The sequence below is a fragment of the Nerophis ophidion genome, linkage group LG10 (assembly GCF_033978795.1).
Source record: "Nerophis ophidion isolate RoL-2023_Sa linkage group LG10, RoL_Noph_v1.0, whole genome shotgun sequence".
Lineage (NCBI taxonomy): Eukaryota > Metazoa > Chordata > Actinopteri > Syngnathiformes > Syngnathidae > Nerophis > Nerophis ophidion.
In genome coordinates this window covers 45,351,256-45,365,367 of record NC_084620.1, presented here as the reverse complement: position 1 = coordinate 45,365,367, position 14,112 = coordinate 45,351,256, and the positions used below count along the sequence as shown (strand labels likewise).

Genomic DNA, 14,112 nt, shown 5'->3' with positions numbered 1-14,112 from the left:
ACCAACGGGTGATCCATGCATTGGCGTCCTTCATGTGGTGGAGCCATTGTAGCGGTTTGTGGTCTGAGCAGAGACTGAAGGCGCGCCCCAGCAGGTAGTAGCGGAGGGCCCCGACCGCCCACCGGATGGCGAGGCACTCCCTCTCCACTGTGCTGTACCTCGCCTCCCAGTCTGAGAGCTTCCGGCTGATGTAAAGTACGGGGCGGTCGACGCCTCCCACCCGCTGCGACAGCACCGCCCCCAGTCCCCGGCCCGGCGCGTCCGCCTGCAGACAGAAAGGGTTGTTAAAGTTTGGCATGTGCAGTACCGGCTCCTCACAGAGTGCTGTTTTCACCTTCTCAAACGCCCGCTGGCACTGCTCCGTCCACTGGACCAGTTCTGGAGCACCCTTTCGGGTGAGCTCAGTCAGTGGGCTGGTCCAGTCCGCGAACTGAGGAACGAACCGGCGGTAATAGCCCGCCAGTCCCAAAAACTGTCTCACCTCTTTTTTCGTCTTGGGAGGTAGACAAGCCGCAATGCCCGCCGTTTTGTCCACTTGGGGCCGCAGCTGTCCCACCACCCAAGTGGTACCCCAGGTACTGTACTTCCCTCCGGCCAACGGCGCACTTTGCCGGGTTGGCGGTGAGCCCCCCCCCCCGCCTTAGGGACTCGAGCACCGCCCCCACCCGCCGCATGTGATGTTCCCAGCTGCCACTCTGGATGATGACGTCATCCAGATAGGCAGCCGCGTATGCCGCATGGGGTCGCAGCACTCGGTCCATGAGACACTGGAACGTAGCAGGCGCACCGAACAAGCCGAACGGAAGTGTTACCAATTGGTATAGATCAGGGGTCACCAATGCGGTGCCCGCGGGCACCAGGTAGCCTGTAAGGACCAGATGAGTAGCCTGCTGGCCTGTTCTGAAAATAGCTCAAATAGCAGCACTTACCAGTGAGCTGCCTCTATTTTTTAAATTGCATTTATTTACTAGCAAGCTGGTCTCGCTTTGCTCGACGTTTTTAATTCTAAGAGAGACAAAACTCAAATAGAATTTGAAAATCCAAGAAAATATGTCAAAGACTTATATTATATATTTTTTATATAGCGCTTTTTCTCTAGTGACTCAAAGCGCTTTACATAGTGAAACCCAATATCTATGTAACATTTAAACCAGTGTGGGTGGCACTGGGAGCAGGTGGGTAAAGTGTCTTACCCAAGGACACAACGGCAGTGACTAGGATGGCTGAAGCGGGGATCGAACCTGCATCCCTCAAGTTGCTGGCACGGCCGCTCTACCAACCGAGCTATACCGACTATAAAGACTTGGTCTTCACTTGTTAAATAAATTAATTTATTTTTCTTACTCTGCTTCTTATAACTTTTAGAAAGACAATTTTAAAGAAAAAATACAACCTTAAAAATGATTTTAGGATTTTTAAACACATATACCTTTTTACCTTTTAAATTCCTCCCTCTTCTTTCCTGAGACTTTAAATGAATTTTCAAGTAAATGTATTTGTTTTATTGTAAAGAATAATAAATACATTTTAATTTAATTCTTAATTTTAGCTTCTGTTTTTTCGACTATGAATATTTGTGAAATATTTCTTCAAACTTATTATGAATAAAATTCAAACAAATTATTCTGGCAAATCTAAAAAATCTGCAGAATCAAATTTAAATCTTATTTCAAAAACTTTTGAATTTCTTTTAAAATGTTTGTTCTGGAAAATCTTGAAGAAATAATGATTTGTCTTTGTTAGAAATATAGCTTGCTCCAATTTGTTATATATTCCAACAAAGCGTAGATTGGATTTTAACCTAGTCATCAAAATTCTAAAAAAATAATCTTAATCAGGAAAAATTACTAATGAAGTTCCATAAATTCTTTTTTAAATTTTTTCAAAACTATTCAAATTAGCTAGTTTTTCTCTTCTTTTTTTTCGGTTGAATTTTGAATTTTTAAGAGTCGAAATTGAAGATAATTGTCATTTTTTCTCCTCTTTTAAACCGTTCAACTAAGATTTTTTTCATCATTTATTCTCTGCAAAAAACCTTATGTAGAAAGAAATAAAATGTACGACATAATGACAGACAGAAATACCCCTTTTTTTCTTCAACATTTATCTGTTTCTATATATATCATTAAGATGATCAGTGTTCCCACAAAGATGAATATCACTAATTATCAACAATAACATAGAGTTAAAGGTAAATTAAGCAAATTATTTCTGGCAATTTATTTAAGTGCGTATCAAACTGGTAGCCCTTCGCATTAATCAGTAACCAAGAAGTAGCTCTTGGTTTCAAAAAGATTGGGGACCCCTGGTATAAACCTTCCGGAGTGGAAAAGGCTTGTCCTCCTCCGCGTGGCTTCCGCGTTCTCCCTCTCCTCTCAAGGTCTCCCGTGCCGCTAATAAAGGAACAGGTGATTAGATAACTCGTTCCAGCTGAGATTATCCACTCACCTGTCAGCTGCTTCATGGTCGATCGCTGCACACACCCTGCCCGCAGGGAACGCGTGGACCACGCCCCTTTCCACAGCGTCATCGTACCGCGACGCTTTCAGCAGGGTAGTTCGGGCGAAATTTAAAATTGCTATTTAGTCAACTAAACCGGCCGTATTGGCATGTGTTGCAATGTTAATATTTCCTCATTGATATATAAACTATCGGACTGCGTGGTCAGTAGTTGTGGGTTTCAGTAGGCCTTTAAACTGTTTGACTATTTGCTCACGCAGTTGTGGACAAAGGGGTGTACCTCGCCCCATCCTTTTTTCTGAAAGACTGAGCATTCTTTGGGAAGCAGTTTTTATACCCAATCATGGCACCCACCTGTTCCCAATTAGCCTGCACATCTGTGGGATGTTCCAAACAAGTGTTTGTTCCTCAACTTTATCAGTATTTATTGCCACGTTTCCCAACTTCTTTGTCACGTGTTGCTGGCATCAAATTCTAAAGTTAATGATTATGTGCAAAAAAAAAAATGTTTACCATTTTCAACGTCAAATATCTTGTCTTTGTAGCATATTCAACTGAATGTGGGTTGAAAATAATTTGCAAATCATTGTATTCCGTTTATATTTACATCTAACACAATTTCCCAACTCATGTGGAAACGGGGTTTGTACATCCATCCATTTCCCACTGCTTTTAACCTTTGAGGTTGCGGGGGGCGCTGGATATAATTTTAATTAATTTTTTTTACAAGGGGCTCTGTGCTCTTGTTTCATCATTTTGTGTTCCTGATGTCCCCCTCTTGTTTTCATGTGGGGTTTTTCTTTGCCTTTTGGTTCGGGACCCTTTGGTACTGTGTGACAAGGAGTAGCACTTTGGTGACTTGTGCAGTGCTTTTTTGTGAACGTTTGAATCTGCCTTCTGGGAGCTTTTTGGCCATGGAGACCAGCTGCTGGGTCTCTGCCACCCCAGAGTCCATTCGGTGAGACTGGAGGAGATGCGGATGAAGAGACAGGACTGCACAGCGCCGGGACGGACAAGCTTCTCAGTGTCTTGGCTGAATGAGCAGGTACAGTGGGGCAAAAAAGTATTTAGTCAGCCACCGATTGTGCAAGTTCTCCCACTTAAAATGATGACAGAGGTCTGTAATTTTCATCATAGGTACACTTCAACTGTGAGAGACAGAATGTGAAAAAAAATCCAGGAAATCACATTGTAGGAATTTTAAAGAATTTATTTGTAAATTATGGTGGAAAATAAGTATTTGGTCAACCATTCAAAGCTCTCACTGATGGAAGGAGGTTTTGGCTCAAAATGTCACGATACATGGCCCCATTCATTCTTTCCTTAACACGGATCAATCATCCGTTGCATCCCAAGAACACCATAACTACTGTGAAGCATGGGGGTGGAAACATCATGTTTTGGGGATGTTTTTCTGCTAAGGGGACAGGACGATTGATCCGTGTTAAGGAAAGAATGAATGGGGCCATGTATCGTGAGATTTTGAGCCAAAACCTCCTTCCAGCTGTGAGAGCTTTGAATGGTTGACCAAATACTATTTTCCACCATAATTTACAAATACATTTTTTTTAATTCCTACAATGTGAATTCCTGGATTCCACATTCTGTCTCTCACAGTTGAAATGTACCTATGATGTAAATTACAGACCTCTGTCATCATTTTAAGTGGGAGAACTTGCACAATCAGTGGCTGACTAAATACTTTTTTGCCCCACTGTATCGCACCTGTCTCCTTGTACGAATCCTCGCTCATCCATGCAGACTGGACACTTGCCGAGAGTTGGTGGGCGTCTCTCTTGGTTGCTTTGTTGGGTCTGCTCCTGTCTCTGGCCATGCTCCCCCCACCCCAGCAGACAATGGCGTGGAACACCACAGAGGCCACCACGGTGGATATATATTTTTTTTTTAACTTTTGTGGCTGTATGTAGAAATGGCTGGTTGCATCAGCTCTGCTCTTTTAATTTCTTTAATGTCTTTTGATGTGTCTGTGATGTGCTATGTGATTGAGTAGGCTACTTTGGATGTGGAATGCTGGTCTGATATCTTCTTAGGACAAGGACTTCGGCCAGAGAGTAGGGCACAGAGGGACTTGCAGGCAGTCTTTAATGGTGAAGTTGGACAAGTGTGGTATAGGTGTGTGTGATCTAAAGGGAACACATACAAAGAATGATTAAGATACATTTACGCAATATAATATGTAATAATACAACAGGATATGTATAATATATACAATATACTCTACAATGTGTTATAAAAGAAATATAGAAACAAATGTACATGGCCTATTAAAGCAGTCCATTAGAGATAAAAGGAGAATAAGCACCGTTGATTTAGACCAGGGGTCACCAACGCGGTGCCCGCGGGAACCAGGTAGCCCGTAAGGACCAGATGAGTAGCTCGCTGGCCTGTTCTAAAAATAGCTCAAATAGCAGCACTTACCAGTGAGCTGCCTCTATTTTTTAAATTGGTTTAATTACTAGCTAGCTGGTCTCTCTTTGCTCAACATTTTTAATTCTAAGAGAGACAAAACTCAAATAGAATTTGAAAATCCAAGAAAATATTTTAAAGACTTGGTCTTCACTTCTTTAAATAATTTCATTTATTTCTTTACTTTGCTTCTTAAAACTTTCAGAAAGACAATTTTAGAGAAAAAATACAACCTTAAAAATGATTTTAGGACTTTTAAACACATACGCCTTTTTATCTTTTAAATTCCTTCCTCTTCTTTCCTGACAATTTAAATCAATGTTCTAGTACATTTTTTTTTAATTGTAAAGAATAATAAAAACATTTTGATTTAATTCTTCATGTTAGCTTCTGTTTTTCGACAAAGAATATTTGTGAAATATTTCTTCAAACTTATGATCAAAATTCCAAAAAATGATTCTGGCAACTCTAGAAAATCTTCAGAATCAAATTTAAATCTTATTTTAAAGTCTTTTGAATTTATTTTAAATTTTTTGTTCTGGAAAATCTAGAAGAAATAATGATTTGTCTTTGTTAGAAATATAGCTTGGTCCCATGTCATCAAAATTCTAAAATTTATCTTAATCAGGAAAAATTACTAATAATGTTCCATAAATGATTTTTTTAATTTTTTCAAAAAGATTTGAATTAGGGTTAGGGTTAGGGTTGGGTTTAGGAGCCCCTAAAGGGACATGGGGATTTTTTTTTTTTTTAGACATGTATCTCGTGCGCATGAGAAACTTTTTATTAAAAAAAATGTTTAAAAAAAATGTTTTTAAATAAAAACTATCTCGTGGCCACGAGAAAGTTTCTCGTGCGCATGAGAAAGCATTGGATGCGTGCACGTGGTTTGAGGTGTGTGTTAAAATGGCAGTTTAGGAGTTTATGCGGCTCTATTTCCAACAAAGACGTTCCCTCGCCCATAATCTCCCGTTGCTCAGCAGTTTTGCTACCTGTTATTAAACAAAGATGGCTGCAGTAGATTTATTCATGTTCCTTCAAATGCGGAATATACCTGAAAGTGTCATCAACAAACTAAAAGAAGACAAGGTGAGGATACTTATTAACTTTTATATAAAGTAAGAAATAGCCTACTTTTAATGTTGCTATTTTACTGTAGGAAATATCCTTTAGCAAACCCATCCATCCATCCATTTTCTACCGCTTATTCCCTTTCGGGGTCGCGGGGGGCGCTGGCGCCTATCTCAGCTACAATCGGGCGGAAGGCAGGGTACACCCTGGACAAGTCGCCACCTCATCGCAGGGCCAACACAGATAGACAGACAACATTCACACTCACATTCACACACTAGGGCAAATGTTTTGCTTTTTACAGATCGACACCAATGTCATAGGCATTATGACGGATAAGGAGTTAAGCAAGTATATGGGACGGCGTGGCGCAGTGAGATAGTGGCCGTGTGCAACCCGAGGGTCACTGGTTCAAATCCCACCTAGAACCAACCTCGTCACGTCCGTTGTGTCCTGAGCAAGACACTTCACCCTTGCTCCTGATGGTTGCTGGTTGGCGCCTTGCATGGCAGCTCCCTCAATCAGTGTGTGAATGTGTGTGTGAATGGGTAAATGTGGAAGTAGTGTCAAAGCGCCTTGAGTACCTTGAAGGTAAAAAAGCGCTATACAAGTACAACCCATTTATTTATCATTTATATCGAAAGATATGGGGATCGACTTGCGCTCAGAGCATTTTGCCGTCAAAGAACTGTGACAAACGAAGAGTCGGGTGGAGCCGAGACAGTGAAGTCCTCCCTCATGCAGAAATTAAGAGACAGGTTAAGAACTCCTAATACTGTACAAGGCACCGCTACTGGCCAAAAAAATGCAGCCAAAATCACCCGGCGGGTTGAAATGGGATGGCTCCACTTTGAGAGTGGAATGTATCACCAGGTTAGAACGAGAAAAGGAGGAGGAACACGGAATCTGTCGGTCCAGAAATCAGTGACTATGGGTGAACTGTTGGAGACAGGCAAATGCTTGTTTTTTGCAAATGGGCATTCATCAAAAGGACTGATAGAAGACTTCGAGTTTGACATTTGTGATTACAGTCCCAGTCCTGTGCCCCGTGAAGTCACGGTGGGCCAGCTGTACGAACAGACTAAACTAAAAATGCTACGCGTCTACACAGCCACCAAGTCTAACAACATTCTACTTCTCTCTGATGAATCATCGGACATGGAGCCAACACAGAAAACGCCGCTGAAGGTAATTATCCTCTGCCACATTTGTGATATCAATACATAGATTACTGTAGGTATTCTATTTATATTGATTGCATGCGTCGCCAGGCTCTGCTTTTTATCCACAGACTTATCAGATTTAATGTTTTATTATCTCTAGCAGGGGTGTCAAAAGTGTGCCCCGGAGGCCATTTGCGGCCCACAGCTAATGTTTTAAAGGCCCACGTCACATTCTAAAAATACTAATAAAATAAACAAAAAATAACAAAAGTGGAATAAAAAGTTTAGAGGTGAAATGTAATTTAGAAAAAGGTGCAATGTTGACTAATAAAACAAAGCTGTTTTTTCTTTAAAACTGTCATTGCTCAAAACATAATATTGAATGAAAATTTATGTTTTTATGAATTATTGACCTATCCTAGGCAGCTGAGATAGGCTCCAGCACCCCCTGTGATCCGGAAAGGGACAAGCAGTAGAAAATGGATGGATGGATGGATGTTTGTTTGCCACAAAAAAACATAGTTTTGTTTGACAAAAGGGTATAAAACAAACAAACGAAACAACATTTAAAAAAAAAACTTAGAAATGAGGGATAGATCTGAAGTTAATGTAGACTCTAGAGATTTAAGCGGAAATAAAAAATATATGTATGCCCTGGCACACCATTATCATCATTTCATGACCCAAGCAAAAAAGTGTTTACACTTTTATACTGAAATAAATACACCTACCACTTATTAAATATTAATACAGAAACAAATTAAGTTAGAATCCATGAAGGAAAGAAGAATGTGAATGAATGTTTATAACTGAAGACATTTACATATGCATTAAAATGTGTTTTCTTTTGTATTATTTGTTTAATGGATTAAGTAACGTCAATAACAACCTTTTTCCAAAACACAATACAGAATGTGAGATATAACAGGATAATGCATACATTTATCATTTGTTTTAAAAAGCTTACAAAAAAGTGGAACCCCCCAAATTTAGTGTGGGGCCCCATTTTGAAAATTCCTAGCGCCAATACTGATTATGGTTGTGTACCACACCTGTCTCATATGACGGATATGATGTTGATATTCACCTTTGCTTTCTTACCTGTGGTCTTATTCAATGTGATCTGTACTTTCACAGATGTCTTTTTTTTTTTTAGGATAAATCTAGTGTCTTATTTCTTTGTCAAGTCTGTATAAGCTCACAATTTGCTGCTCACAATTTGCTGCTCACCGTTTTATAGGCTAGGTCTAGGACAATGAAGACACGATCCTTGAGGAACAAGACCAGGAGACTCAATGAAGTGGATCATCCAGAGAGCTCCTCTGATTTAGATCTATCTCCAAGTGGCTCAATGCAGCAAAACCATGAACAAGTAAGCACTCGTATTGCATTTTTATGGAACCAGTCCGTGCTAAACAGTACTGAACTTGTGTTGTCTGAAGATTTTATTGTACCAAAATGTTCGGTATTCTTTAAAATTCAAACATATTTTTATAGTTATAGTTTCCTGTAGTGTCATTTAAATTAAATCCGCATGACACAGGAGCTATGTTTATTATAAATCACAGGTGAAATATATGAGGGCACAGAAATGGCCTTTAAGAAACCATAATTTATGATTGCATTACATCCGGAGATGCTTTCTTCTTCATTCACCTTAGGTGAATGGAGCCTTGGCCAGGAGAACTTGATATCTTCAGACGGTGTCCAGCGGTCATTGGGTGTTTCGACCCTGAACCGTAACACCCTACCGCTGGTGGGCCGGCAGTGGTGGCCAAGTCACTGCCTATCTCCTCCTCCTGGCTTCCAGCTCATCCCATCTCTCCTGCTCCATAACCAGCAAGAGGCTCTCTCCGCTGCCTCCCCCATCCTGCGAGCTGCTGTCTTTCTCTCCTTCCCTGTTATTCCCAAAGCTGTGAGCATTCTCCATACCGACTGGGCAGGGAATCCTCTGCAGCCGACCTCGACCGGGAACAGCCATGCCTGCCATCCTTTTCCCCTGCAGTCATTTAAAAGGTCCTGGTATTTAGCACTTTTCCTTTCAAAGGCTTGGTCGCAACCTTCTTCCCATGGGACTGTGAGTTCAATGAGAATTATCTTCTTTGCCTCTTCAGACCACAGCACCACATCCGGTCTCAGGGTTGTTTGTACAACCTGGGGGAACTGCAGCCTTCCTCCCAGGTCTACTTTCATATCCCAAGACCGTGCCATTTGCAGTAGGCTCTTCCTTGCTGTTGCTGTGGTTTGTGGCTTTTCTCCCTCCCTCATAAACTGGATGGATTTTGTTTTCCCTTGGGGTTGCTGTTTCTTGCATCTCTGCTGCTCCAGGGTGTTAGCCAGTGTCATGAGCACCTTGTCATGACGCCATCTGTATCTCCCTTGGGTGAGTGCTGTTTTACACCCTGACAGAATGTGTGCCATGGTACCCTTCTGCCCGCAAAGCTTGCATAGTGGATCCCCTCTCATGCCCCATCTGTGCAAGTTTGTTGGAGTCGGGAGTGTGTCATACACTGATCTCAGCAAGAAAGAGATGCGGAATGGTTCCAGCTTCCACAGATCTGCCCATGTGATCTTTCTCTTAGGGAGGTCCCATTTGGTCCAAGCTCCCTGGGACGCTAGTTCCACTGCTCTTGATATCCGACCTTCCTCTTCCAGGTTTCGTACTTCCTCCTGGACCATAGCGCTTCTTTCCCTGGGTTCTGCCTTACTCCATTGTTGGACATGGGAAGTTCCAAGACCCTGTCTCCCTGTGCATGGCATCCCTATGATGTCACGTAGCCTCAATATGCTCTCAACTTGTGCAACAGTTGTGTCAGCTGCCCACTTGCGTCCTGATCTTGTAGTGACGCCTGCGTGTCTGACTTGTTCGTCCTGGGTGTCTCTGTATGTCCTTAAGACTCTGCACTTTGCTACCTTGAATTCCTCCACCACGGATGACAAGGGAAGCTGGAGCTGTCCTGATCTTATGTAGGCCTACTGATGTGAAGCTTGGAGGGATTCCCAGCCATTTTCTGAGGTTCTTGTTGATCTTTCTTTCCACTCCTTCTACGCGTGTCATAGGGATGTCATACACTGTCAACAGCCACATGAGTCTTGGTAACAGTCCATGTTGGTAGAGCCATATTTTAAATTTACCAGGGAGTCCTGATTTTCCAATCTTCCTCAGCCACTCCTCTGTCTGTTTCTCTGTACTGGTGATGTTGTTCCTGTCAGTAAGTGAGCTGTCAAACCACTTTCCGAGGCACTTTATAGGGTTCTCCTCAATCGATGGAATCACTTCTCCTTGCACTTGCAGCTTGAACCTGTTCGTCAATTTACCTTTCCGGATCACCATGCTCCTTGATTTTTTGGGCTTAAACTTCATTCTGGACCATGTTGCCTTGTGGTCCAGAACTGTTAGCACCCGTCTCGCCTCCACATGGGTTGTGGTCGTCAAGGTGAGATCATCCATGTAACCTCTTATTGGGGGTTGTTGAATGCCTGATTCCATTGCTGGTCCTCTGGCTTCTTTCCCAGCAGCTGTTATGAGGAGGTTCATACCCATGATAAAGAGGATGAGGGAGATTGTGCATCCAGTTACGATTCCCTTTTCCAGGTTTTGCCACTGAGTTGTGAAATTGGCTGTCTTGAAACGTATCTGGATGCGCCCAAAGTAGCTGGTTATCATTCCCTTGATGTGCAGAGGGATGTGGTAATGGTCTAGTGCAGTGTGAATGAGGGCGTGAGGGATTGATCCGTAGGCGTTAGCCAGATCGAGCCAGACAACAGTCAGGTTGCCTTTGCTTGCTTTGGCCTCCCGGATCATCTGACTGAGAACTCCGGTGTGTTCCAGGCATCCAGAGAAGCCTGGTATCCCACCTTTTTGGATAGAGGTGTCAACATATCCGTTCTCAGTCACGTATAAGGTCATCCTTTTTGCCAGTACAGAAAAGAAGATTTTGCCTTCTACATTTAGAAGTGATATTGTACGGAATTGATTTATGGTTGAGGAGTTCTCTTCCTTTGGCACAAAACAGCCTTCTGCCTTCTTCCGGCATGATGGAATGGTGCCCTTTTTCCAGATTCTCCGGAACAGCATCCACAGCCTCCGAAGGAGCATCGGGCATTTTTTGTATACCTTATAGGGTATACCACTGGGGCCAGGGGCAGATCCTGTTCTGGCCTTTTTCACCACATCTTGGATTTCCTTCCAGGATGGTTCACCGATGTTGAGCTCCTTTCTTGGTTTTTCCGAGCTGCCGATGTTATGGTTGGCACCCAGGGCCTGGTTTTTGCAGGTGTCATTATGGGTTTCCCTTAGGAACGCCTCCACATCTTCCCTAGAGCTGGTTAGCATTCCGGATTTTGCTTCACCCAGTAGTTTCCTGGTGAATCTGAAAGGGTTTTGGGTGAACTGTGCTCTTCTGTTCTCCCTCTCCTTCCTCCTCTTCCGAATGTTTTCTGCTCTACGTAGTCTGCAAAGACGTTCCCGAAGTTGCTTTGTCAGATCCTTGATGCCTTCCTTTTCCTCGACAGTGGCTCTTTTGAACTGTTTGTTTAGAGTTTTGATTTCCTTCCTTAGGCGATGGATTTCTCTTTCTCTTCTGCTTGGCTGATGCACCAATTTGGTGTAAACCTTCTTGTCCTCCATCCCAAAACGCTCCCTTGCCAGATTGTATGTTATTGTTGTGAGTGTATTGACTTTCTGTTCAGCTGTTCCTGCTAGAGCGGCTTCTAGCACTTTGTCAAGGTCTTCGTCTAGTTGGTTCCATTCTTTGGTGTCACTCATCTTGGGCCACTTAATTCGTTCTCTCGCAGGGTGGGTTTGGTTCTGTGAAGAGGTATGGGGTGGATCCCGCCTGAGGTCTTGAGGTGGCACCGGTACTGAGAGATCTCCAGTGCTGTGGGGTACTTCCTGACTAGAGCTCTCCTGCGTCTCACCAGGTGCTACCGCGGTGCGCTGCACCTGTGTCTCCCCTTTTCCACATGTGGTCCTGGCTTGGTGTATTTTAAGCCCTCTTGTGTTTTTGCAGGTCTTTCCGCAATGACACTTTACCTCCAACACCTCTCCAGTTATTGATGTTTGGGTGAGCCGTCTCTTTGTCCGTGATCCTTTCCTGGCTGTTACCGTTGTGTCCGTCCCATTGAGTCTCTCATCCTCCCCCCCTCTCGGGAGACTCTGGGGGTATTGCTCTTTATTGGTTTCCGTAGCTTGGGTTGGTGCCCTCTTGCGAGTGGTGTGCATGAGGTTGCTGGCCTCATCCACCCACGCCAGTCTTTCCTGGAGGTCATCTGTCTTTCCAGAGTCACCGAACTTCCTCGGTTGCCATCCAGGCTTTCCTGGAAGTTACTGGTTTCCCAGATATTTATGATTGCATTACATCCGGAGATGCTTTCTTCTTCATTCACCTTAGGTGAATGGAGCCTTGGCCAGGAGAACTTGATATCTTCAGACGGTGTCCAGCGGTCATTGGGTGTTTCGACCCTGAACCGTAACACCCTACCGCTGGTGGGCCGGCAGTGGTGGCCAAGTCACTGCCTATCTCCTCCTCCTGGCTTCCAGCTCATCTCATCTCTCCTGCTCCATAACCAGCAATAGTTATAGTTTTAGTTTTAAATCTGCAGTTAAGATGGAAGTCTGCAAATGCTTTAAATTTTATCCTACATTAAGTAAAAATGCATACACCAAATAATTTACTCAGGTGCAGAGTGTTATAGTCACATGAATATACATAGCAGCTTCCATCCATCCATCCATTTTCTACCGCTTGTCCATTTTGGGATCGCGGGGGTTGCTGGTGCCTATCTCAGCTGCATTTGGGCGGAAGGTGGGGTACACCCTGGACAAGTCGCCACCTCATCACAGATAGACAGACAACCTTCACATTCACACACTAGGGCCAATTTAGTGTTGCCAATCAACCTATCCCCAGTGCATGTCTTTGGAAGTGGGAGGAAGCCGGAGTACCCGGCAGCTTGGATGAGATTATTCAAACTATAGATTATATGATAGGTTGATTGGCAACCATAAATGGTCCCTAGTGTGTGAATGTGAGTGTGAATATTGTCTGTCTATCTGTGTTGGCCCTGCCATGAGGTGGCGACTTATCCAGGGTGTACCCTGCCTTCCGCCCAATTGTAGCTGAGTAGGCACCAGCGCCCCCCGCCACCCTAAAGGGAATAAGCGGTAGGAAATGGATGGATGGATGGATAATACATTTGTTTGTTTTCTTGTTTTTTATATGAAATGATCAATAGAGAAGAGAGACAATCAGCCAGTCAAGATCAGCAACTCCTGAGATGGGTAACACAGAGCTCCTGCATACACAACCTACTGAGGATGTTGGCAGTCATACTCAGCAGTCAACAAGAAGGCATGGATCTGAAGATGACTGTTTAACGCCTGTGCCAAGTCAAGATGCAGACCAGTTGTTAAGTGATGTCTCAGATTCCCCTCTTAATCCTTCCATTCAACAATCTCTTGAGGACTCTGAAGTGAAGTTTGGACCCATTGTTGGGTCCTATTTGCACCTCAGTTTTGCTGCAAAATGTTCTTAATGTTTGTGGCATAGCACTGTTCAAGTGTAGTCAGTGTGGACATGTTTTAGCTCTGAATAATCTGAATAAAAATCCATCTCAAATTAGAGAGTTGATGTTATCTCATTCCTCAAGTGAAGGTACAAATCCAATGCCTGATAAGCATCACCTGGAAGATGCAGCTGTGACTCTGCCATCAGAAATTTGCAAATGTTGTAGATGTCCGTGTCACATGGCACTGCTAGTTGAAATGTGCAGTTACTCTGACACAACTGTACATCAGCTCTGTCCACTGGGGAAATGCAATCACAAGTTGTGTAGAGTTATGGGAACATGTACATGATTCGGGGGCGACCACTGGGCACCCTGTCATTCTTTGATGGTCTGATGACATGTGCATCCCACACATTGATGGTCTCGTCTAATTCATCCTGGAAAAATAGTACAGAGAGAAAGAAAAGTACATTAATATGCA

At 43.3% G+C, this 14,112-nt stretch overlaps 1 protein-coding gene across 1 annotated transcript; it reads left to right on the top strand.

Annotated features, from left to right (window-relative positions):
* The first annotated feature begins 6,588 nt into the window (after nucleotides 1-6,588).
* On the top strand, nucleotides 6,589-13,658 carry LOC133561296 (uncharacterized). Its single transcript, XM_061914661.1, has 3 exons — nucleotides 6,589-7,146; nucleotides 8,362-8,493; nucleotides 13,359-13,658. The coding sequence occupies exons 1-3, from the start codon at nucleotides 6,697-6,699 to the stop codon at nucleotides 13,656-13,658; spliced, it is 882 nt and encodes a 293-aa protein (XP_061770645.1). The 5' UTR covers nucleotides 6,589-6,696.
* The last annotated feature ends 454 nt before the right edge of the window (nucleotides 13,659-14,112 follow it).

Excerpts from the sequence above, each read along its gene's own strand:
- LOC133561296 (XM_061914661.1), top strand. The coding sequence starts at position 6,697 with ATGCAGAAATTAAGAGACAGGTTAAGAACTCCTAATACTGTACAAGGC. Across the intron at positions 7,147-8,361 it reads CACAGAAAACGCCGCTGAAG|GCTAGGTCTAGGACAATGAA; the intron begins GTAATTATCCTC and ends ACCGTTTTATAG. Across the intron at positions 8,494-13,358 it reads TGCAGCAAAACCATGAACAA|AGAAGAGAGACAATCAGCCA; the intron begins GTAAGCACTCGT and ends AATGATCAATAG.